General features: G+C 39.3%; 1 protein-coding gene across 1 annotated transcript in view; it reads left to right on the top strand.

Annotated features, from left to right (window-relative positions):
* Positions 1–27074, top strand: part of MLIP (muscular LMNA interacting protein) — a 101800-nt gene that overhangs the window by 31896 nt on the left and 42830 nt on the right. The window contains exons 2-5 of the mRNA XM_050973066.1: positions 8346–8504; positions 10488–10856; positions 16774–18402; positions 23804–23875. Of these exons, the coding sequence (XP_050829023.1) occupies positions 8346–8504; positions 10488–10856; positions 16774–18402; positions 23804–23875 (2229 nt within the window). The remainder of the gene's footprint in view (positions 1–8345; positions 8505–10487; positions 10857–16773; positions 18403–23803; positions 23876–27074) is intronic.

Here is a 27074-nt window from a genome sequence, read left to right as displayed (position 1 = left end):
GATGGAGTTATACCTGGGGAAAAACAGAAAAAAAAATGCTGTTGTGAAACAAATGATGTTGTTCTTTCCAAAATATTTGCTGAAGTGCTCTTGCTAAGAGCAGGTTTGCCCCAAAGTACTGAGAGCCCTCCATCCAGCATGTCCTCAGAAGGGTCCATGAGGGATTTCACACACAGCTGTTAACCTGGAGAAGTTTGAAGTGTAACTCATCTGCTGAAGTGGGGCTGTACCAGTCCTCCTCTAGCTGCATCCAAGCAAACCAGCCAAGCAGTGCTTCAAAACCAAGCAGAAACCTTGCTCAGGTGGGAAATGCTCAATCTCATCTCCTGAATCCAAATCACTACCAAACCTCAAGGGAGGTAAGACCAGGCACCTTGTGCAACTCATGCAAGCTAGAGAAGCACATACAGAGGTGCAAAAATTCCTAGTTACTCTAATTGGAAAATTACCAGTCTAATCACAGAGTTATAATGTTATTAATTCCCTTTTCCCTGACAGGAACAAGTTGAAGGAAACACTTCTCAAAAACAATATTTATACGAACCATTTTGATAGTCAAGGTATTAAGAGAATAAGGTTGTTATTAAAGCAGATAATTTTTCACAGGGTGTGTTTGGTTACTCAAGCAGCTTTTTCAAACCCTCATGTACTAACTCATACCCAGCTGGAGCCACAGCTCTTTGTGCAGAAGTAGAAAGCTTTACTACTGTGCCTTTGGCCTCCTAGGGAGTGAGCTGTATGTGTAATCCTGTGGTCTTTGGGTACAGCAGATACAGGGGGGGTTTGACTTGTTCATTGCTGGTTCCAGTGTGTCCTGGTGGTTTTGGGCTGATGCTTGGTATTCTGAATTTATTATTTATTTTGTATTCAACCTGACCACTAATCCCCTGAGTTTATCCATTTAGGAAAGACTTTTGTGCACTACCTCTCACACTGACCCTCTCTTCAATCTGTTTTCTCTCAGCACCTCCTCATGGTACTGTTCACCCAAGTGCACACAAACTCTCACGTACACAAGACTTATATTATGGTGTAGTCTAGGTACAGACATACACTTAAAGTCCAAGTGGTCCTATTATTGCAGCTCATTCCCAATAATCTCACAGCTGAAAGCAACCTAGACAACTTTCTCATTTCTACCTCTTTTATTTTCTATGTATTGTTATGGAAGCTGCCAGCATCTCCAGTTGTTCACAGGAAGGTGGATGGAGATGGGATGGGGCTTACCCTGGGCTTTGGGCCCACTTGAAGCTACTTTACTGTCTTTGTTAACGGTTTACTTATTCCTCCTTCATCAGCCAGAGCATCCTAAATATAAATTTAATAGTGTTTGATAAGTTTTGGGTATGCCACATACTGGTTTTTTGCTTGCTCTGTTATCCTTCATACCAACACACAAGGTTACATTCCTGTAGAGAGTAATAACTTATTATTAACAATTTGTGCTTGTAACCCTAAGGCTCCTATTCCACACTCACACTTTCAAGGCTTCTGCTATTTTCTTGTCCTTGTACTTTTGGAAGCATCTTTTAAAATCCCTTGTTTTTCTTCAGCAGCCTTCAAGCTATGAGAGCATGACATGTAGTATTAGCACATACATATCCTTTTTCTGGAGTCACTCTGTAGTTAATCCAGTGTACAAAATTAATGGTGTAATGGTCTGCTTGGAGATAAGCTCAATTGGTTAAAAACTATGCTAAGAATGCCAAGGTTGTGGGTTCCATCCCTGGCCACTCACAACACAAAAAATGAGTTGGACTCATTGATCCTTATGGGTCCCTTCCAACTCAGGCTATTCTGTCATTCTATCAATAAGAGGGTGTAGTTTTCAACACATGCAGGGGTATGTGCAGGCATAGCTGTGGTGCTGGGCACCACCTGCTTCCAAACTGCATTGCTGCAACAATGTCCCTGGTGTGCTCCCTAACTTGCTCTGCAATGTGTTTTTGGAAGGAGAACAGCAGAGATGCTCACCTGTGGTGGCTGCACCACTGGGCTTGGTTCTCCTCAGGTGTGGCAGGCAGGACTGGCAGTGCTCAGGGTGTGGTGGCAGAATGTCATGGGAATTGGTGGCATGTGAGCCTCAGCTTGGCTGGGAGGGAGCTGCTCTGGCTGAAACCCCTCTGCCCCTCAACCTCTCAGACATTTTGTGACACCAAAAGGCAAATGGGATGTAGGATACTATAAAACTGAAGTTCCTTGCTAGCATCACCCCACAAGACTGATGTCTCAGCTCTGACAGATGTAAGGAGGGATTTATTTATCCTTCCCAGTGATTGTTTTGAAAAAACATCCTCTTATTCATGGGCACAGCTTTTGGGAAAACACAGTGAGGGGAATTATGTCATATAGATTAATGAGAACGTGCTTTAAGTTTGCTGTGAGGGTAACAGCAGCATTTTGGGACTCTCTTACAGGGCTGAAATTGCAAGAAACTTACAGGAAAAAGGAATAAATTCTAATTTTCAATTTCTCACTCAGTAATCAAGTCAGAATTGTTCAAAAATGGACTGTAAAATGGGGATCTGTTTTGCCTCTCTTCTATACTAACCAGTGTTCAGCCTTTTTTGTTGGGCAGAGGTATCATGACATTGCATAAGAATATATTATGGATATCAGTTTTTAATGTATCTGCTAATGTGCTAGTATGAATGCTTTACATTTGAAGGCATAAGTCCTATGACCTTGTAAGGACTCCAGTTGCTAGGCAGATATTTTTCTTTATCTGCAGGCACTGGATTTGATCTGAAGCCTCACATTTCCCAAGAAGTCTTCTGACAATGATCAACATAAAAAATTTGATAAACAATCCATGTGCATGTTAGACAGCGCCAGTTTTTTGTTTTGTTTTGATTTTTAAGTAGTTTTCTTTTGCCTTCAAACTTTTTCAGTCTACTTTTGTCAGTCCTTGACTGCCTCCTGTGGAAGGCCAGATGGCAAGCCTGGCCATACTAGTGCAAAATCAGCAACAAGATTTCAGCTTAATTTCTGGTTGATCCACACAGCAAAACGAGCACAGGACAACCAGAAGGAAGTGGTGATTGCCTGCTGCAGGAGGAGCTAGGGGCAGTCTGGGTGTGGGACAACCTAGCTGTGGTTTTGTACATGGGTGATGGACTAGAGCAGCTTGGAAGTTACAACACAGTGTTTTAACTTGGGGGATGCTGCTTCTTAGGAAGTTTAGGAGACTGAAAGCAAATAAGCAGTTTAAGGGTGTCAGTGACACTAGAAATATAATTTAAAGACCCAGATCATCTTAGGGTCTAATATTTTATCACCATTTAGTCACACTACATTTAATTAAGTGACAGGCAAGGTATTTTACTTGCTTTTAGCAAAAGGAGGAAATTAAATGTTATTTTTACTTACTTTTCATCAAACTTAGCTGCATATGTGTAGAGCAGTATCAAAGAGCAATTACAGTTGTATAAAGTCTACTGGGCTGAAGAGCTAATTAAACTGATGTTTGAAAAAAACACTTAATCTGAATGAGCTCTTGCATTTTGAATAATAGATTAATTTTTTTTTACTATTATTCATTTGCTCTTTCTAGTGCTTTGCACACATCACACATTAATTTTCAAGAGATACTTGTCTGCATTTGAGTGTGTGTTGATGTAATGAAAGAAGCACAAACGATTTGCTGAAGGTGATAAAATGGGCACATCACAAAGCTTGGGGAAGCTTCTGGACCACAGTTATCCTTGAGAACTTTGGCACAAACTTCCTCCTGACTGTAATTTCATTCTGGACTTTTGGAGTGGGTTTAACTGTTTCCTCTGAAGTTTCACAGTGAGAAAGCTGCTGTTCAAATGATGATCTGCTGCTGTTTGTAAAAGGTTTTAGAAAAGCCAGAGCTCATTTCACAATAAGCAGCTAATCCATATTAGGTTACTGTGATAGCTATAATGAGTCAGGATATGAAGATAGGCTAAAGATTCTTACATCTCATTCACTGATAGTTCCATCTGACTGGATTTTCCTCTGTCTCTAGGAGGAGGCAATGTCTCTTTGTGGTTTGACTTTAGTCTGGACATAGAAAAGGAGTTTAAGGAGAGATTGCAGAACTCAGGCTTTGTTTTTGGATGGCCCCTCTCCCTAGCTGGGTGAATGAGAACTGTGCTCTCTCTAAGTGTCAGAGTTATATTTATCACTCAAGAATTGTGGGCATGTGAATTTGTGCTCTGACCAAAACAGTACTTCAGTCAAAGTGTTTCTGTTTCATGATGTACACACTTGTTATTTGGCTGTTATTTACTCATAATTTCCTTTTCTGTCCTTTTAACAAATAAATATCTTCAAAGGAAGAACTAGATGTTTCAAGAATGAGGTTTTCTCAGGGTGTTGTTTTATTAATAGAATGACTTACATTAACAAATCAGTGGAAGAAGTGGTAACGTGAACCAGCATATTGAATTTCACTTTAGCAATCTGTATTCCAGAAGGAAGTCCTGAGAAGCAATCACTGACAATAGAACCTCTATTTAAATTACAAAATAGGCAGTATGCTGAATGCATATGGAGCATATGAGAGATTAAATAGAAGTGTTTGTTTGTGTTCATAAGGTAACCAAGACAATAAAAATGGGCTCTACAACTAAGGACTACAGAAGTTGTGGTAATGAAAACAATAATTAATATGATTTAAGTTACTATCCCCAGGGCAGCTGTAAATTGATGGTATTAATTATGCAACAAACCTGTTTGTAAATTGATGACATAGGAGCTCATGGAAGTCATCCAGAATAAATTTTTCATTTTGAAGCTTTTTTGGCCATATATTACGTAGCTGCCAATAGACACCAATGGATTTTCAAAGGTTATTTATATTAAACTCTATATTTTTTAATTTTCAAAAAGCTAATTATTATGAAGGCTGCAATTATAAACAATCAGTTATTTCATGTGCATAAGATTAATTATGTAATATAAACCAGAATTCCTTAGTATTGAATTCAATAGATGTCACATTCCTTAGTACTGAATTCAATAGATGTCATATTTTTCTGCAACTGTAACTGTATTGATTCAAGTGAATTTCAGCAGCAGGGAATGTATGATATTGAATTACCTCTGCTGTTACTACTGATTACAGAGAAAAGATGATAAGAAGTTTAATATATTTTTTTATATATATTTGAATTTTAAGCTTTTTTCTTTTTTGTTTACCTCCACATATCAGAGTGGCTATTAACAGATGTAATGAAGCACTGGAGGTCCAGCCTCTTCATTTCTTTTCAATTCTTCAAGGCTAGAAATATCAGCCAAAGAGAGAGATGGTAAATGAGATGAGTATATAAAAAAGGTGCAAAAATCTTTTTTCTACCTAAAAGAAGGAAATAGTACGTAACAGTTCCTTCTGCTTCACATTGTTAAATGAAAATTTAAATTTTAAAATGTCAAAGTATTTTTGATATTAAAAGAAAATATGCAAAATGAAAGTAAGCACTTAAAAATAATTCAAAGCCACAAATATTTCTCATTTGTTTTCCCTCAGTGGCGATGCTTGTGTTTTCTGGCTAGTCATGTGATATTTGCTTGTCTAGGTTTCTGTGAAGCAGCTTAGATTGTGTGACCAGTTTTACCTGCTGGAAGTACTTGTTTCTCAATTGCTATGAGTGAAACTAAGAGGAGCACAGACCTGTCACTGCCTAGTGCAGTACCTAGCAACTTGAAACTGTCTGAAATGCAGTAATTGTATTTGCTTGTGTATGCTTCTAAACTTCATGAAAATAATATACACTAGGGGAATATAAATAATGCCATGATTTGATGGCATCTCCCCCCGAAAAAAAAAAAAAACTTGTTTGTCTACTTTTATGTATTTTCCAATCATAGTTTTAGCTTGCAAGCAATTTTGGTGATTATTTCCACAATGTCTTTAGGCCAAAGACAGCAAGGTTTACTTTGTGAGTTCTGTAATTTTTCCACCAAAGCAATAAAATTGGAAGTGCAGGGTAAGACACATACAAAATAAGGTGATATCAAGATATCTCCATTACTGTGCAACAGCCTGGAGCCTCTAGTCTAATTTCTTGTTTGCATTTTCTCGTTACAAATATTCAGATAAAATAGTGGGAGTTTAGCAGTGCTGATACATTATATTGGAATTTGCCACAAATCTGTTTGTGTTTGGGCTTGCTCTTTGTACACTTATTCCCTCTCTTCCTTTTTCTTTTATAAGGAATATTTTGCACTCTGACTCAAAAATGTCCAGTGATACAGAACAGCTGCTGTCAAGTGTCAAAACAAGAGCATGACTAAAGGGTGAGGTAGAGGGGGAAGATGTTTTTAGAGGCAACCAAGGTAGTCAAAGTCATCAGCTGCACTTCCCAATTAGAGAGAGAAGATGAAAGCAGAACTACAGGTCTCCAGGAAAGCAAAGGCCACCTCTAGCTGATTTTAGTGTAGAGCCAGGTAGGGCGTAAGACTGCAGTGAATTGTGTTAGCTGTACAGAAATCACTGATGCTGATGTGATGCTCCTGCCTGTGTGCAGGTAATCCTGCCCCTTGAAGGCACCTTTGGGTGCAGCAGGTGCTGGGCTGGAGGCTCCATCCCTGGCTGTGCCATGGGGAGTGGCAGCCGCTGGCCAGCGAGTGTCCTTGAGTACTGATGGTACTCGGCTGGCTTGGATCAGGTGCAAGGACTAAGTGCTCATTGTGCTGGCTAATAATATTTAAAAGCTATGTTGTTCTGATATGAAAAGCAATGATCAGACTCAAGTACCTTAGCTCCTGAGACAAGGACAGAACTGTTGTTTCTCCTTCACATAAAATAACATCCCGAGCTCCTGGCATGGTGCAGCATTTAGCTGTTATTATTTCAGTGTTGATTCAGGCCATGCATTATTTATTCCAGTGCTTGGTCACTTGTGGGAAATGGAGGGGGAAGTAAAAGTAGGAGAGCACCTTGTACCTGCACACCTGGATGTGTCTGAGAGAGCACAGTTGTTCCAAACTGCAGAGGAAAGAGCAGTTGACAACATTTCTACATATAACCTGCCTCTGTTTTGCCCAAGCAATCCAGGAGACAGCAGTTAGTAGAAGTAACTAATATTTGCCTAGAGTTTTTTAAAACTGGAAATCTGTGTCCATCATTTTAATGTTCCAGCCACAAGATGATCAAGTAATGTAAACCATAATTCTGCTCTGTTCCATAATTGCTATTTACTTATGGATGCAAATTACAAAGAAGCATAATGAGAGTCATAGCTCTTCAATTTGTTTCACTTCAAACAAGCAAGCAAGCAAAAGAAAAAAAGCTGAGTCAATAATCATGTTTTCCTGTGTGATTCAATACAGTTCAACCTTCTGCATTTTAGAGTTCATTGAAAAGATGATTAACAGCCATCAGATTTACATAAGATATAACAAAGGAATATCAATGTACTTCATAGTTTTGAATCAGAAAAAATAATTTTTTACACCAACAAGTAGTGGGGAAGTCAGCGTGTCAGCTTCAGTGGTTTGGGTGTGGCTCCCTCTATTTACCTGGTGAAGGCATGTGCAGTTCCTCTTCCTGATATCTGGCAAAGCAACTGGGAGTTGTATGATGATGTGGACTTCTTCTGCCTGGTCTATCTCCTCTGAAGGGGATTCAAGTGATCAGAGAGCACTGTGATAAAATCAAACATTTAGGTGAAATTGCCTTCATTTAGTCTCTCTTGTCTTTGATGCATTCAGGCCCTATATACACTACTGAAAGGGCAACAGGGGGAAGGATAAACAAGCAGACAGACAAACAACTAGTTGGTGTATGTGGCTAGGAAGCCCAAAGAAAATGGGGAAGATACTTAAATTGCAATTTATTTCTGATATTGCTCAGAATTAGCTGCATTTGCATTAGAAAATGTGAACATATTTTGCTTTTTTTTTTTTTTTTTCAGAGCAATAAGATTTTCCAATTTGGTTTTTGTTAAGCAAATACTCTAGGGGCTGTAATTTGCCCAGATACACTGGTATAATTGAATTTTTGTTCTACTAAAGTGGAGTTAAACAAAGATGAAAACAGCCTTGAAATGGAATAAATATGGTTTCCTGATTTTGTTATGGAAAATTGAAAGAATAGCAAGCTATCAAACAGAAGTTCTCCTGCCTGCTGAGCCAAACCACTAGAATATAGAGAATGTTGATGAGTACAACTAAGACAGTGTTTTGTCTGTTAAATAAGGCTTTAATACTCAATTAGCCAGTTAAAAAACCTCACCAAAACAATGACAGGCAGACTTAAAAACAGACATGTAAGTTATATAAATTCATTATTTCATGTTACTCATATTATCTCAATTCTGATAAAAATTGTCTTTATTTGGATAAAGAAGATGAATTAATTTTGTGTTTTGTAGGTCTCTTCTCAAGAATCTGGGACCAAACCATTGACCTTCACATTCATACCATCCATTGGACAGCTTCCAACTCATTTTGAGGTTGTGGATATCTCTAAGTTCCTTGTGACAATTCCAGAGGAACCAAAGGATCTGAGCAACCAAAACATTGTAAATAAGGTAGATTTTTGTTTGCATTACTTTTTACACTTCTTCAAAAGATAAAGAAAATTTTATTCTGAGCATTGCTGAACTGAAACCCTTTCCCCTGAATGGTTTCTTGGCTTGTGCTTAGTTTAATTACCAAGATGTGGAATCATTGTGCAAGAGAAGGCAAGTGTCTGCTCAGTAGCTTGCTTTGCCTTTGGCAGACTTTATATTGGAAGGAAACCCTTGATCATCTCAATTCTGTGCTCTGTCAGTCATGCAATGGCAGAGGGGGATTCCTTCTAGATCTTCATGACAGCAAGGGTGGTGTGCAAGGAGTGTTATCACAAGGGAATTGACCAGGAGTTGTTCACTGGATCCTGGTTTCAGCAAGTGCCAGTGCTGTGGCTTCCAGAAAGGTGCCAATTCCTTTCATAGCTGCATAGTAATGCATCAAAGTGGAAGTGAGCTTTTGATTTTTGAAAACTTGTCCCTGTGATTTCCTGCAACAGTGGAGCCAGCTGCACAACATTCCTGGCTCTCCCTCCTTTAGTCAAGCCTTTGTTTGTTCCTTTCCTGCCACACAACACTTAATGTGTTATTTTATTCCATGCTGCTTGAAAGGCTACCACAATCCTCAGGTTAATATTAGTGCTTCTGGCAATTCTGCTTTTGTGTAACAGCTCTTTCCCTGGGGCATTGCTGGGGCTGCAGTTCTGGGTGCTTTGCCATGTAGTAAAATTTTCAGAGGAGTTCACAGCCCTCTGACCTGAACATGTTCCAGCATTTCAATGACCTATCTGTTGAAAAAGGGGTTAGGTCTGGGCAAAGGATGGATGTATTTGAAGAGACATTCACTGGAATATTATTCCCAGGTGGTTTAACTAATTAGTTACATTTCCAGCTGCTCAGTATTGGTTTTGTTATAAGTAATGCCCAGGCTAAAGCAGAATCAGGTCTTCCTGTGTTTCTCTTCCCCACGTGTTTCTCTGTAGTCAAAGGAAACTGTTCTGACAGTTGATGCAGTTGTGAGGCCTTCATAGCACAGATTAGTCCTTCTTCTGAAATGTCTAGACCTTGAACAATGTTTTGACAGCCAACATCAAATTATCAAAATAACATTGTCAAACTCATAGGGGTGATATCCCCCTTTGTGGTCCAAAAGTTTTTCTAAGAACTGAGCTCCAGGACTCATGGAGCTGCCAGTGAAGTGGAAATTTGTAATTACTGTGTTCCTCAAGCAGCATTCAAATATGAGCCCCATCTGTAGGCTTCCTCTTGCAGTACACAATATGTCTATTCATTTACCTGGTTCCTCCTCTGAGGGAAACATGATTCACAATAGCAGTTTCGATACTGAATGCTTTAATGATATGTGTGTCATGTGTGCAGTCTGCCCTATTCCTGCTTTCATCTGAAGCATGCTTGAGAAGTGACATACTGGATGTGGAAATTGCAGAAAATACGAGGAACAATTGTGGTCTGTGCAGCGAAGCTTGAGCATACAGCAAAGCTCTCTGACCTCTGAGTCCGTTTGCTCTCTTCGAAGAATGCCTTGTCTTAAGGGCCTTTGTTTCTTCATTAATATGTATAGGTTTTGTCCCAGATTTGTCTGTCAGACTCCTCTGAGGAGCATTGTCTGCTCCGTGGATCCCGCGGCCGGGGTGCCTTCCCACCGTGTCTGGCGTGGCGCGGTGTGACAGCTCACTCGGCTCGGCTGCACCCTCTTTCCCGGCCCCTGTGCCAGCCCTGTCTGGGGCCACCACTGTCTCAGAGCCCCCTGCTGCTCTGTGAGCTGCTGGGAAGGCAGCCCCCACAGCACTGGCTGGGGGCTGGAAGCTGGGGCTCCCCGGGGAAGTGGCTTCTGCTGTGTACTCATGCCTAAATTCTTCATTTGCCTACTGCACTTTTGGTGGTGCAGAGACAGCCGCTACCTAAAGCCAAAATCACTTCACAATTTGGGGAACACAAATAAAATGCAGTTAATTGGGATCTTTTTTCTTGTGTCTTTTGCAGTCTGACGCAGTCTCTGATGAGCTGGTCTTAAAGAGTGGGGCCAAACAAGGCTGTGTGTCCACTGTCTGTGCAGGCAGCACCCGAACGGCTTTCCCGCCCCTGGGGTGTCATTCAAGCAAAGGAGAAATGCAGGAGAATGACCTTTTTAAGGCTGAGTTTATCCTGATTACGGACTCTGGTGATGAAGATGAAGTAGCTGCTGCCTCAAGCAACGTTCATCAGCCTTCCAATGGCTACAGTCCCATCAGTGCTCAGCTGCTGACCACATCCCACGTTTCCCCTGGCACCGAGGCAGGGAAACCTCCTGGCGATGGGCACCTTCCAGGTGTTGCACTTTCCCACGGTCCTACTGATCCCCAAAAACATCAGGTAACGAGCTCTTTAGACTCTAGAGATAACCTTTGCTTTCTAAACCTTTCAGGATATGGAGCCAGTTTGTGCAGCAGCTGGGTCAGTTTATTCTTTAATTAACATTTTCATTGGCCATTTCTGTAACATTTGGACCTTAAGGAGGTGGCCCAACCCTTTTGGCTTGCTGCCTCTCCATATGATACTGGTGTGTGTGTGGAGCAGATGAGGCAGATCTATTCTTTCCTTTAAGAGCAGCTCATCATGACAGCAAGTTAATCAGGAGATGTTAGATTCCTAGCTAGCCTAAATTGGGTAATCAATGGAGTCTCAAGATCATTTGAATTATTAGCATCAGACTTTCCCAATCTAGATTCTTTTTTCTCCTAAGCACCTCTTGCAGTCCTTTATGCAAAAGAAGGAAGCTTTAAAAATCCCATTATTCTGGTTGTTGGTTGGTACATCTGACTTTGCACAGGTGTAGAGAACTAATGAAGATGACATTTCTATTTTATGTGGATCTTTATAGGTGCATTTATCAACTTATTAAATTTTCAATTCTCCCTGGGGCATTTCCAAAAAGAGTCTTTGAAATGTTTCATTTACAAAATGCATCAATCCAAACTACTGCATGAAAAGTTAATGTCTCCCCTCTTGGGAAGAATACTGATATATACTGAAGGGGTTATATGCAGTGGAAAATTCCACCTTTAACAAAATAGGAATGTCCATGTCACATGAAACAAATTGAGGCATTTCCTTTGACCTTGACTGGGTTACCATCACTTGAAAATGCAATTCTTCATTGATAGTTTAAAAACAAATGTTAAGCATGACTATTTTGTTTCTGAAAATGATTTCCAGATTTCCTATATTGTGTTGAAATACTTTTGCCACTCATTTTTTCATAAAAATTCAGAGTCAATTTATGATAGAAGACATTGTGGATAAGAAATCCACTCTGGTTTGGGATTCACAGCAATATGAAATGTTCATTTCTTCTGAAAAACTCCCAGTAAAGTCAGTGAGAATTTTCCATGAGGAAGGTTAAAGTCATAGGTAAGCATACATAGAGGAAGCAGCCTGTAACAGAATACTTGTTCTGAGGAAATACAAATTTACTTTAGCAATGTTCAGACTTACTTGGGTATTTTTTAGAAAAGCTTTTACAGAAATTGGGTGAATTTTGGAACACTATACAGAAGAGTTCCTATGTTGGATTTTTCTTAAGCTTCTTGTGACTTGAGAAGTAAAGAGGGGTTTGGCAGGTGAGGCAAGAGAAGATAAAGATTGCACAGAACAAGAAATTAAATGCAGCTTTGATAACTGTTCACCTGAACAGGAAGAGAGGCAGCATGTAGTATGGGTAATTGCATATCTTGTAATTCTTCTTTAGTCACAAGTTTTCAAGACTGTACTTCCTCAGTCTTCATTATCTCAGTATCTTTAGCCATCTCTATTGCTTCATAAAAAAGATGTTTTTACTAAAAAGCTGCCTTTCACTGTTGTTCTGGTTCTAAGGTGTTTCCTTAGGCATCACTCTTTCGACTTGTTATCTAATGAAGGATCATCAGTTCTGAAATGAGGGAAAAACTACAAAAAGATTAAAGGGATGAATTGTTTATCTGTTGGTACATTTCCTTTTTACAAAGGACTCCATATATGGACTACCTTTTCAGTTCTTGGATTATAAGGACAATATCATGTCCCTTTAAGGAGTTATTGCATGTAACATTATGTTAACTTAAAAACATAATTAGACAATGAGTTTCCTGCCAGAAGTGAAAAGAGCAAGGACCAGTATTGGGGACCATTGCGTTGCAGAAGGGATCACTCTAACTGACCCAGAGGGCTCATTCAGCTCCATTCATTTCTGACTTTGTTTAAACAAAAGGAAAAAAGGAAAGCATTAAAAATTTGGAAATTTCTGTTCTGTGAGACATAGAGGTCCTGACTGATGTTGGAAAATGCCATGCTATATTCAAAGTCTGAAAAATAAATTACCTGTTATTCTAGTCACATTTGGAACTTTTTGGTAAGAGTTTAGTGTTTATATATTGTGTTAGGGTTCTTCGGGGCTCTTTAGCCCCCCCCCCCCTTTTTTTTTTTTTTTAATGTTAGAGAGAGTCTAGCCATCCAAGAGAGCCAGACTGACTCCTGCCTTTGGGAGTTTACCCTTCGGCTTGAGGGGGATGTCTGCTTCCCTGAATGTCAGGGCATGAGCTCAACTTGGAGAAATTTCTTGACTCTCTGTAGGGATCAGTAACCAGAAGGATTTTTAGTTACTTGAAGTCACTTGACATTCCTCAGTCCCTTGAGGGACATCTGGTTTGTCTTTTCCAGACAAATGAGTCAGGGGTCCCTGCAAACTCATGCCTTTGCTTGAACAATGCACCTTCCTTGTTGGGAGAAACTGGACTGAATAGCATTTATGTTAATTGGGTGTCACCTCACAGTCTGATTTACTGTGCTGTCTCTAGGAATTTTTTCAAGTTTTCTAGAGTTTCTGGTGTTTCCTTATGACTTTCTGGTTCTCAGGTTGCAGTCTTTGTAGGTAATTTGTTTTTATTTTTTCCTGTCTATAAAAAGATTCTACTGAAGTCAAAGCATGGTAAATTGGGCCCAGGATCATGTCTAGATTGAAGACATGATTCACTCAGACATGATTTGCACACTCAGTTTGCACACTCTTTCCCTTTTCCCGTTTGACCAGCACATCTTTCAGGGTCTTGCTGGTATAACTAACCACATCTTTTGTGCCCTTCCAGAACAGTGTGACCTCACCAGAATGACCATTTTCCTTATCTCCAGGTCAGTTCTGCCATTTCAAATGTGCTAAAGGTCTTCTGGGCAAAGCTCAAATCTAGTATTATGTCCACTTTGAAAATTCTGGAATGATTAACTACAAGGCATCAAGATCTTTTTCAAGTGCCTTTATCCCTTTGTGCTAGCATAACCTTGCCACCTATTTCAACTTTCTTCATACATTTTTGGGACATGTAAAAGTACTCAAGAGGTAAGAGTACTTTTTCTCTCAAGAGCAAGAAAAAGGCTTGCAGTTGAATCACAGATCAAAGAAGCACAAATCTACTTTGGTCACTCACTTTTTCTGCACTAATCCAATTCACCTACAGGAGGGTTTATTCCAGAAGAGAACCTGAACAGAAAAAATTCTACTGATTGAGGGAAGTTATTCTATCTTGCCTGGCACTGTTGAGGCTGCAACTGTAAAGCTGTGCTCAGTTTGGTGGCCAACAACCCTCAAATTCAAGAGAGATGTGAGGAAGGGAATGGGGTCCATCACAAAAGTGTCAATATATGGGACACATGTGAGCTGAGGCTGAAGGAGCTGGCTTTGTTGACTCCCACCAAGAGACAGCCAAGAAGGCATCTGGGAACTGCCCAGAACTGCTGGCAGGGCAGTTACAGACATGACAGAGCCCAACTCTCCTCTGCAGGGGCAGGTGAGGCAGCAAGGGCTGCAAATCACAGCATGGGTGATCCCATCTGGACATGAGGAGCAGCTTCCTCAGTGGGAGGTGGTGCAGCACTGGCACAGGCTGCCTGGGGGTGCTGGAGCTCCATCAGAGCTCTGGGCACTGAGGAGACACAGCCACAGCTAACCTGAGCCACTGGTGCTGGTGGGAGCCCTGCTTTGGGTAGGAGGCTGGACCAGATGACCTCTGGAAGTCACTTCCAAGCCGCTTCGATTATGATTTCCTGATCCTGTAAATAAGAGGCTGATCCTCTATGGATTTGGTTATTAATACTGAGTTGCAATAGCAAAATAATTTCTGAAGGCTTGATTAATGGCTCAATTAGCTCAGCATGTAAATGTTCAGTGGTATTTAAACTGGAAGAATACTGCAAAATGTCTTTATCTTACTTGCAGGAACATATTTGTCATCCAACCATGACCATTTTTGTAGCTGCTTATAAATCTTATTAAGTTTTAACTAATTAGAAGTCAGTGCACATCATATGATTTTATTATGAAGTTTCATATTTGTTCCTCACTTTCTTTTAATCTGTTGTCTTTGTAAGGGAAATTTATCTATTCTAGTTTGAAATACAGAGATTAAATACACTAGCTCTGTTTTGGTAGTTGATTAACTTCCAGAATTCATTATTAAATTCAGGAGGCTGCTCCAAATTATCAGATTTATTACCACACTGCTTTTCAACTTGTTAAATAATTTTATCTTTCATGACATATTTAATAATCATTTTTCATAATGATTAAATGCTGGTAAATTATTTTCAATTTCCAGTATTTTTGCTTCTTCTTCATTAGCAGCGTTTTCAACAAGATTCCTAATTTCTCAATTGAATAGAATATATATACAACGGTATAAACATTAGTTTTTCATATCCAGTATTTGCCCTGCATACATCCATTGACTTTCCACTTTGAAATGGGACACCTTAACACATGTATAAAACAGGGGAAGTTAGTGTTGTTGCAAAGGCATTCAGAGGTTTTGTGTTTATTCCTATGAATCAGAACGTTGAGCTGGCTTTTCTGAATTACCTTATGCAGAAAGTGTCTTTGGTTTAAAAGGCTTGCTATTTGTATGGTATCATTTAGCAGGAAGAGCTCACTGGTTTTAAGGCTAATAGGGTTTTGAAGTGAGGGTTTAGCCCGTATTTAGGCATATTTCTGCCTTTGAAAGCTTTTAAATCTTCCTCTTCTGTCACAGCTTCTTCCAGCATGTGCTCTTACTTGGACAGTAGTTGTTTTGTTCTTATTTTTGTTTTCTAATATATCAATACTATATTACATAATCATAATCATCATAATTCATCTCTATTATTGGTAGGACATATGTATTAAAAATATAATTCATAGGCTGAGCCACAACCATGAACCAGCTGTGTTGAAACTGAATCATATAATAGTCTTTCATAGAGCTGCATAATGTTTTCAGGGTATCTAACAGCAGTTAAATAGGTGTTCTTATATTTACATCAAGTTTTATGAAATTGGAGTCAATTCCCCTGCTTTCAAGTTGCTCAGTGAAATGTTAGGTGACAATTTGTATCCTTTTGGGTTTACAGTAGACTTTAATAATGATTTCATACTGATATGTTTTATTCATATTGTGTATACCTCAGTTTTTAATTTTAGCATTATAATAACTTGGAAGATTTTGAGAGAATTACTTTCTTTAGAAGCATGAAACTGTATAACAGGTTGATAATAAACTTGTATGCTCTAATTAGTTTTGACAAATCCTAATTAGAATAGACCCAAGAAAAAAGACACTCATGAAAGAGCTCATTACTGTTTTATTAGTGTATCGAAAGACTGTGGAGAAGGGGATAAGGACTCTCACATGCCTGCAAACTGTCAAATGCTCTGCTCTGTGAATGACAGCAGAAGTGAAAAGCAGACTGGATGTCTGATTTAAGTAGTTCCAAGCAAATTTCTCATTCTGATATCACAGTGCTGCAGAAGGGCAGTTCAGTTGTTTACTGAATGAGAAAAAGAATACTTGACTTGAATCCTATTTTCAAAAAGGCTGCTTTCCAATGAACTGGCAAAGTGAGATTGGACACTATTGCAATTTTCTTACCTTCCATTGTGTTTACATAATGTGGATGGCATCACATGATTCCAGACACTCATGGCACTACTGTCTTGGGTTTTACCTAAAAGGAAAAATAATGTAGCCTTGAACCTTGTTTACATCAACAAAACTGAAGTGTCATAAACCCAAAGTACCACATAGCTTGTCTGTCTCAATCACCTCCCCATAAGGACCTTATCCATCAGGCTCTATGGCCAAGCTTAAAAAAGCCCTGTGCTTTTAACCCACACAGCAGTACTAATGGAAACCCTATTCGCATGGCCACAGGAATGAATTGTGGGGTGTTTAACAGTTCCACAAGTTCCACCTATTTTAACAATTCTGTTCTTTTTTTTTTTTCTCTCCAGTTAATTTCTACTCTTTCCACCTCTGATCATCTTTCCTCTAAACCACCTGCTGTCCACTTAATTTCTCCAATTAATCAGAAAGTAGCGTGCGGTGCCATGGTTAACATGAATCAAGCCTCTTCGCTGGAAGATTCCTGTAACAACTGGCAGTCAGCAACCAGGTTTTCTAAGCAAGACTCATCTCTCTACTTTCAGTCTGCTTCCCATAGTTCACTTTCCTCAATGTCTAAAATATCCTCTTCTGCATCAAAGAGTTGGTACTCCACTCCTCGATTGTCTGATAACCTACAAACACCAAGTCTCTATAACCCTGACTGTGTTTGCAAAGCGGGAGGCTTCACCACATCCTCTGTTCCGGCAAGGAGTCCAACTCTTTCCTCCAATTCTCCATGTTCAACTGAAATTCAAGGATCTTTAGCTCAGTCTATATCCCCCAGTTCTTCCAAAAAACGGAATGCTCTGTCTCCTCTCCCTGTACATATAATAACACATTCATTATCTCCTAGCCCAAAACCTTTGTCTCCACCCTCTCTTTACGGGTCGTCTTCGACCATATGTAGTATAAATGAGCCTTGCACTCAAACTTTATCCAGAGGAACTTTGGCCAAGTCAGGAGTCAAATCCCCTCTGCCAACCAGACTGACTCTATTGACTGCTATTCTGAGATCAGGCTCCTCTCAGCGGAGGCCGCTTTCTCCTGCTTCTTGTCCCACATTTTCCCCTAGCTCCCTTAGTTCCTCAACACTTACAATAGATCAAAAGTTTAAAACAACTCCCCCAACCCCCAAGAAATCTCTTTCAAGCCCTCCTGTAAGGCCAGATTCTCCCAGCAAAGAGGATTATTGGCTTTCAGGATGGGCTCAGCATCTGTCTTTACCTTCCAAGTCTCATCCCACCCCTCAAGCGAGGTCCCTTTCTCCGAAAAAGCACCCTCCCGTTCAATCACTTTCTCCAGACTGCCGAAATTCTTTGTCATCCCCTCTCTCCTCCCATAGAAGATCAGCTGCCTCTCCAGATTTGCAGCCTTCACCGTATCCTCCTTGTGCCCCAGCTCCCTCTTCCTTTGCATGCCCCACCTCTCCTTTTCCAGAAGGGCTGGGCTATTCTGCCTCCCAGTCCCGGGCACCTCAGAAGTCTCAGAGAGTGCACACTTACTCACCCATCTTTACTTGCCGGTCATATCCTTTGCTTGCTTCTCCCAGTCCTAGTGGTGCATTGTCTCCCCCCCCAGAAAAACATTCATCTCCTTCCCCAAGTTTTTTGCACTCACCTTCTAGATCTAGATCAGATTCATCCCAAACATCTGTTCAGGAGATCAGTGCCTCCTCTCCTACCTCTTCTAGAATCTCAAAGCAGTGGTCTCTCCCACGGCCTCACTCTACCCCACTGGCTCCACGAACTGGTAATATTAATTCCCACTCACTACAATTGAATTCTTCATTGGTGCAAGAAAATTTTAGGTCTAACTCCTCCTCTCCGAGATCTGAGCATTCTGCCACCTCATCAGTGATAAAGTGCAGATCTCCCATCTCAGACAAGTCACCAGGCACACTGCCATCAAGACTCAGAGAGCTGACTTCACCACAGTCTTTTTCCCTGCCTCCTGACCATGAAAACATCAAACCCAAGGTACTCTTGGTGCATGCTTATTTTATAATATTTCTTTGTCCCTGTAGGAAAAAAATCACACCCACGTTGCAGAATACTAGTAAAATAAATGGGATGTGGAAAAAAATGTGGAAAAGGAACAGGTTTTGTATCAAGAGTGAAGATGGTAAAAATGAAATCCTACCCTTGAAATTGCTAGCACTGTGTTCTGTATTATGGAGAAGATGTTGTAGGAATCCTTTAGCATAAAAAAGAAGATACTTTATTCTTGAGTATGATGATTTACTACTAAAGATGGATTTGTGTGCAGTGGCTCTGATGTACATTTGGTACACATATTTGTGAAGCTCATCTAAAATCCTGGTGTATCAAAAATCAACCATGAAGAATGTTCTCTTCACCCCATTCTAAAATAAATCCTTATGCATTCCCAGGGAAAGTAATAGAAGTGTGGTGATCTGAGGTTCAGGGCTGAGCAAGAAGCAGTTTAATCTAATTTATGTGAACTAGCAGTTCTACTGATAAGTGATTCCCAAGCATCCCATCCAGCCTGTCCTCCTCAATTCCCTGGAGGCTTTACTCACCCCAGCCACCCTGGGACTAGCCCAGAGGCAATAATGAGCTAAGCCTGAGAAGAGACTTTGTGGCCAAGGGCAAGCAAGGGAAGATGAGGACAGTCTCCTGCTTCTTCCCTTCCTTTTGCACTCCTCTGATTTTGTAGTGCTAGACAGAGGATGAGGGGGAAAGAAAAGCCAAGCTTCCTACAGCTTGAACTACTGCAAATACCAAAGTCTCACACCTGGCAGATCAGCCAAGCTCCTGCTGTTTGTCATCTACCCAAAGGTGGGAGAACCATTGCAGAGTGAGAATGAGCAAGGATGGCAATTGCTGCAGGAGGGCTTGGGAACCAGTCACACTGTGGATTTAAATGTGTATCTCAAGAAAGAGAAGGGAAGGGTATCCAAAAACAGGCAGCAGATAGGTGAAAACAAGAGGAGCTGCTATGCAAAAAGGAGGAGATTGTTGCAGAAGGCACCAGAGCTGCAGGAGGCTTCCCAACATTTTTTATCTTATTTTTGCACTCTGTGCTTTCCTTGTGCTGTGTTCCCTTCCTCCAGCTATCTGAGCTCTGTCCATCACACAAAGTCTATCATAGTTTATTGATTTATTTCCTCACAGCACAAAATTACAGCCTGGTCTGCCAGATCAAGTTGTGTCAAACTCCAAACAGTTTGGCCATGGCAGGGGTGACTTAAAAAATGTTAATTGGAAATGAGAGGTTAAAATCAGCACAGAGTAGCAATTGTCATGAACGGTTCTTTTAAAATCTAAACAAGCCAAGAGGAACCGTTGTGCTGAGCAAAGATGTAGAGTGTTGTTACACCCTGTCAGTATTAGTTAATGAATCATAAAGAGATGTGAAATTGTAGAAATTCCAAGAAAAAAAGACACTGTGACCAAACTGTAACCCATGACCAAGCCTGCAGATTGCAAAACAGATTTGCTGTTCCTGCTAGCTGGTGCATCGTGCACTGTGAGGTCTCTGGCAGTAAGGAGATTCTCTGCTTGTGACACAGAGCTATTGCCTGGGTTTATATTTGCAGAGGTTGTTATACTTCTGTCTTTCCTACTGTCCCTTTTCCTACTAATTCTGCTTTATCATGCAATATGGTGGCAATTTTGAAACTGGCCCACCATCCCATGGAGACTGGTATCCACCAGTATAACAGACTTGGACCATTAGTCTGGTCTAATTTTTAATCATGTAGACAAAGTTGACTCAGCTGAAGGTGTGGAAGACCTAAAATATCTCAATCTAATGCAGCTGGGTGTTCAGTGCAAGAAAGGTCTCTCATGGCTTTAAAATGTGAGTTGGAGACTTCATCTATTGTTAATAATACGGCCCATTCAACCCCACTTCTGCTCATTTATTTCCACCCCTAGATCATGGTCTGGCTCCATGAACTTTGCTGATGCGTTAATGGTAGCAGGCTGTCCAGTGATACTCCAGCCTCAAATCTCAGTATATTTCCAGAGGAAAAAAGATAATTTTTGAGGAAAAACAACTTTAATATCCTAAGCAGCATTTAGGTATCTTTAGTATTAATCAGCTCAACTTTATAACTAGACAAAAAGCAGATTGCTTTATCTGACCACTGTTGACGCATGACGAAATCTGTTCATGTATGAAAGTGCTAAGTGAACCTCAAGGGAAAAATGCAGCCTCTAGAAGTGCTTGCCTTTGGTGTGTATAATTTGGCATGTGTAATTTTTCAACCTTAATGTTGCTTCAACAGTCATTGCAGCAACATTAAGACACACATTAAACCAACATCTATTAAACTAGAATTCAAATGTGCACCAAATAACACAGATCAAAGGATAACCTATTCATTTTTTTAACTGGTTGTATATACATATATAAGCATGTGCTCTCTCTTGGTTTATATTTGTTAATGATTTAAAAATAGGAATGTTTTGCAAAGTAAATATAAACATAAATCCACAGATCAGTGTGAAGTGTCAGCTTTGGATGACCACAGGAAACAAAAGCCCTCTCCCTAGACTTTGTAGATACTGTGATAATGTCCTCATGGACCTTATATAGCAAAATGGACAGTGAAACAGAGTAGGAACAGATAAATTCTGCAGGAACAGTTTTTAGAATAACAACTTCTAGCTTTCTGTTTTGAAAAAACTTGGTAGTGGTTTCATGGGGTACCATTCTTCTATAGTCTTTGATATTTCCTATTTGAATGTAGCTCAGGAATGCATATAGATCTACCCAAAACAGTTGAGGAACAAGATGACTTTGGCAACATGGACCTCAATACAGCTGCAAAGCCTGCCATAAAGGAGAAAAGATTATGAGGAGCTCTAAGCTACCAAGGTTGGTAGCACTGATTTTAAGCCTTTACAGCACATGTCTAGCAGATTTTGCAGTATCCTGTGGGTGCCCTAGGTGATCATTTGAACAAAAAAGCTAGGACATTTTCCCCCAAACTCCCCAGACTGACATTAACCCAAGCTCTGATGTTGGAATTGGTTTGGTTTTGGCTGTACTGTGGTGCAGGCCAGCAGACCTAACTGGCCATGGCTGTTTAAAATTACTGTTAGATTCGTACAAAGCAGATTATTAAATATATTTAGGTATTGAAAAAATAATTTTAAAAACCATGAAATATGTAAAGAAACATTTTCATATAGGTGAGAAACTGATTTAAAGACTTTTCTCTCATCAAGACCTGCAAAAATAGCACATTCCTCACAGGTTCTAGAGTATATGGAAGTCATGAAGCACATGAAAGCAGGAGAGAAACTTACATTTTAACAGTCTGCTATGTCTTTGTTTAGTTAATATAATAGTACAACTAACCTCAAAGTGATCATAGTTCTCTTTTCATATATGATGCACATTTCATTCTATGTCTTCACCAGCCTAGGAGCTAGTGAAGACATTGTATTTCACATGTTCAATGACACAGTCTTAGTTGGATTTCAATTATAATCAAACAAGAATACATTTTGTGACTACGCCTATTTTAATATTTGGAATTCGATCTTCCATCTCAGTGATCAGTATTTTATTTTAGTTCAAAATCACTAAACATAAGTTTTGTTATGCATAACTAAACTTTTGCATATAGTTTTTGTATATGCATAAATACATCTATGGAGCTATGCAGTGTTGCTAAGTGTTCAAAGGGCAGGATTCACCTCACATGACTTTTAACATTTGAAAGTTACATATCCAAGCACAATTTAGGTGATTCTGTTATAGCTAGTGGAGAGAATATGGTGTATTTAGAAGATGATTTTATTTTACCTTTCCATTTGCCTACTTTGGTAATAGATTAATTCTGTAGAAATGCCTATGATTATAAAAAGCATTAGTGTTGACTGGAGAAACTGAATGGCAGATATCTAAGAGTCACTTAATCTCAAATTAATTACTATCCCATTCTCTAAAGCCCATTACTATCCCATGTTTTAAATCCTCTCCCACCAAAAAATAGAAAAAAGTTCAGTTCCAGCATTTGCATTCATCTGCTTTGTCAAGCTGTTCATTCAATATGATTGCTGTGATTACTGACTTCTTGAATGACTCATTCTCCAGTTTCTGACTGAGTGAAGCCAAAAGCAAACAATATGATCTGTAGAAATAATTAAAATGTTGTGCCCTACACTATTTCAAGACAGTTGTGTCGATAAATTTCTTACCTGAGTTAAAATTTTGCCCACTCTGCTGTCATTGAGACCCTTAATAGAAATAAAGAAAATAAAAAGTAAACAAAAGAATGACCCAAAGTGTAACATGCTGTTTCAGACTGTTTTCTCATAATCACCAATATTTACTGTTGCAGATAATGGTACATTAAAAAACCTGACCTAATTAACAAACAACCTTATTTCTGGCTGACTGTCACAGAAATAATCACTAACTTAAAAGTCTATTTTTGTGTGAATTCATGACTACTTTATCAGATTGTTGCTTAAAAGGAAACAATGTAGCAAATTAATAATAATAATAATAATAATAGTTCTAGCAGTCATGTGATTAAGAATCCTATCTCTTGAGCTCCTATGAATATAGAAAAGACTTGTCAATCTTCTAAAAATTTCTGAATTCAGCCGCTATATTTGTAAAGAAAATGTAAAATATATTATTTGAAAAGATTTAAAAATAGCTGGGAAAACAGATATAGTCTAAAATATAAATTATTTGAAAAGAATAAATTTTAAGGTTCATCTTAAAATTTTGGTACCCAAACCCATACATTTTGTATGGTTTAGATTGCCAGTTCTGTTAGTTTTGTTAGTATGAAAGTTCCTATACTTATTTTGTTTGGGTGGTAGAGTTATTTATTCAGGAGATGAAAAGCTGCATGAAGATTTAAATGATCTATCTACTCAAACAAGCAATTCAGCATTTAAGGATCATAATCAGTCTCATGAGAGCCAATCACAGAAATCTCTCTGATTTCATGGTTCAGGATCACACCACTCAGCAACAGTTGTTGAGGTGGATGTACTGACAGAAGTAGCTGTGTACTTTCATATCAATTCACAAGAAAACTTGGGAAAAGAACTTACAGCCTCCCCTGATATTCATTTAAGGGTGGTAGGCAGGAGAAAGTGGTTAAACTTACTTTGGAAGCTATAAGGTAGAGGGAATTTGCTTTGTCCTACTTCATTACTAAGAACAAAACATGTACGTTACCAGATTTTAAAGCCTTAAGAGAAACACTAGATTTTTAAAAAGAAATAGTTTTTCTAGGAAATATGTAAGCATTGTTTTGTTGCAACATGTCTGCAAGATGATTGTAATTGTCTTTCATTCTGTCATACCTTTCCCCCCTCTCCCCTCTCTCTCTTCTACCCTGTTTTACTTCTCTTCCTGCTCTCTGGTTTACCCTTTTAGCAGTACAAGATCAAGACAAGCTACAAGGCATTTGCAGCAATCCCTACAAACACATTGCTTATGGAACAGAAGGTTAGTGTTTGCTCAAAGACATGGGCACTGCATTGTACATTTGAGACCATTCAACTTTGTGTACAAATTCTGACATGTCTCTTGGGGGATACTGCAGAATGTGAATGCTGGGAACTAACTACTCAGGATTGTAATTCCAGCCATTTTACAGATCAACCCTTTTCACTGAAGATCAACGGTCCACTAATCTGAATTTCTGAAAATCAATTTACTATAGAAAAGGAAAAAATCCCAATGTCCTGAAGGAATTGCCTTTTATCGCAACGTGTCAAAATCTGTTTTGTTATTGGAAAGTGTCTGAAGCACTGCTGTTCTGGGACCTGACAATCAGTAGATGTTGGTCAGTTAATGGTTATTGAACAGCTGTGCTTACACTCATAAATTTAACAACCAAAAATATGATGTTTTTATCTGCTCTCTTGTTAAACTGTGAACCATCCTGGCTATTTTTCTGACCTCTGTTTACTTCCATTCTTCCTGAACACTGTGAGAGCTAGCCAGTGGGCCATTCCCAGTTTGTAGTTTGTGCTAACAATCACTTTCTGTAGGGCAGAAATGATAGATTCAAACCCCGGACTTCAGTGCATTGGTTTACTACCAAAGTCACAGTCAGACAAGGCAGGGCTGGATAGTCTTGTTCAGACAATTCAACTTGGAAAGTCAATTGAAAATTTAAGCTTTGCATTAAGGGTTCAAAATACCCATGGACATTTATTTTTAAAATATTTTTCCCAAATTGTTTTTGCTCAAAAGAATAGCTAAGTTTAATAAAAATTTTCTCTGATGATCAATGAGCTAAGTATCTTGCATGTTTAAAGACATGCTTAATCATGCTGACATTCAGTTTGTAGCTTTATCAGAAAAAGCTTTCTGTTCAGGACCTAGTTGAGGAATTTAGCCTCTGATTAATTTCTTTAAGCATTCCTGACGACACTCCTAAATATTTGTTCATATGTACAGCTCAGCTGATTTCACTAGTAATTTACAAAGCCTGAAGTTATTGGTTAGGGTGAACTTAACTGTGTACAATATTTAAAGATGATGATTTTTTCCTTGAAATGCTACTGATTATGATCTAGTAATGATCAGTTAAATGCTATAAATCAGATTCTTCTTCAGAAAAAAAGAGACATTCCTTTCTTTTCCACTGTTCTTTTAATCTTGAATGATTTTTATAATCTTTTGCATAAAACCTGATCCTTCCCTTACTTAAATCTTGAATGCACTAATGAAGGTTATGTTTGATTTAGCTTGCAATGTGGTGCAATAGAAACAGCTCTGTAAAGGAAAAGAGCTGATGCAGGAGATTCTACACCCCTACAGGAGGGTTTTGTTTGAGCAGAAAGCCTGTTAGCGGGTGGAAGAATTTGGTGGACTCTTGAAGTCCCACTTCATGGTTGACTTCACCTGAAAGGGTTTGTGCACTCTGAGACTGCACCACCCTGCAACCCAAGCCAGGTAGGTGACCCTGAGCAGGGTACTCTAAGATCACATCCTGATGTGAACTAGTGGGTTTTTGTCAGCTGTATGATTGCACTTTTTCATAAGAAAATGGATTTCCTTTTGATGGTCTTGCTGGTGCTGTCTTGGGCACTGACTCACAGCCTGTTACTATATGTTACTTATTCCCAATACATGAAACTGGTTTGTGCAATCTAATGCCAGCACCTGTGGAAAAAGTAACAACTCGAAAGATATCTGTGTTTAGATAGACTTTTAGTTATCCACGGACTCACTGAAAATCGTAGCCTTGGTGTATCCTTCAGTAGTGAGAGCTGTCATGTGTCGCCCTGATTTTCTAGGATTTTCTAAGCCTTCTGATGTTTACCTCCTTGTGGAGAACTTTATCGCACACTGTCTGGAGATAACGCATTGTTTTGCATTCCTTTATGGAGGAGGAGAGACTTGATGGACTGGCAGTTTGTCCAGTGGCGTTGGAGAGGTGGCACTGTCACCCTCCAATCCACTGTCACTTTTGGAAAACTATGAATGTTGGGGTCAGGAAATAAACGCTCTCTTTTGCTCTTCACCTTGGAGCAGCGGTGTATGTCTGGTTCTTTCGTGTTCGTTAGCGACAGTCATGTAGTACTAATAAGAAATCAATTCTCTGTTATAGGATTTGCCTTCAGGAGAGACTCTTGACTAAGTAACTTTGTAAGTGTATGTTTCAGCATTGCCTGAGAATATGCTTTCTCCATATGGGGAGTTATGGATAACAGTCTCCTATTGATCTGCAGCAGCAGTTAATTGCAGTGCTCCTAAACTGGTCCTGTTGTGTCAGCTGATAAGAGTTTGCAGTATGACTCCTATGAGAAAGCACGAAGTAGTTACATGGCACACTCAGGCCCCATTCTACCAAGTCTTAATTTCCAAATATTCTCCTCAAAATACCTCATGATACATTCTAGCTCAACAAGAGGAGTTATGATGTTCCCATTTAATGCAAAGCATTTTATACACAGCGTTAAAAAGAGTGAGATTTAGGACAGTAAGAATTTAACTGCATAAGCAATGTTTTCTTAACAGTCAAATAATTATTATATGATTAGAAAAACAACATAATTTTAGATACATTTTTTACCCTAAGGTGCTAAAAAAGTGTTTTACCATGTGGTTAAATTCGAAATGCATGTTATCAGAAGTCAGCTTTTTCCCACTGTGTGAGTAATTATGTTATTTAATTAAGTGGTCAGGAGAAATAAAATCAGTAAGAATTGTGTTGTTTGTGATCTTAGTAACAATTCACCTGCAGTATTGAGTCCCCTGACAGAAAACTGCTCCTCATGTGCCATGTAAGGTGCAATGACTTGACTGCCTCTAAATTTTCTGTTGGTGTCTAACTTTCTTTCTCAAGTTTCTTTTACGTTTGTGTAGATGCTTTAATTTAAACTGGCATTTTTCAACTTCTGCTTATGAAACCATTAGTCTGTCATCTTAATGTTTTTTCTAGGACATGCTCTTATGCTCCAGTACTCTTACTCAAAGAGAGTTTGAGTACATGCCCATTAGTTGAGAAGAAAAGGCTGATTGGCTATATATGTGTATACTCTGAGAAACCCAGAAGTGGCTTAACCTCATCAAATCTCCTCACTGGCAAACTTCCCAGCTGTTTGAGTTTGTATGAACCTGATGTTTCTCACATAATTTTTGTTTTCTGCTCAGAAAAAGTGCTATTCAGGATATCTCTTGGAAGATTGGG

Source organism: Serinus canaria, chromosome 3, assembly GCF_022539315.1.
Source record: "Serinus canaria isolate serCan28SL12 chromosome 3, serCan2020, whole genome shotgun sequence".
NCBI classification, from domain to species: domain Eukaryota; kingdom Metazoa; phylum Chordata; class Aves; order Passeriformes; family Fringillidae; genus Serinus; species Serinus canaria.
The sequence above is the reverse complement of the archived record's forward strand: the minus strand, read 5'-3'. Positions and strand labels throughout refer to the sequence as shown.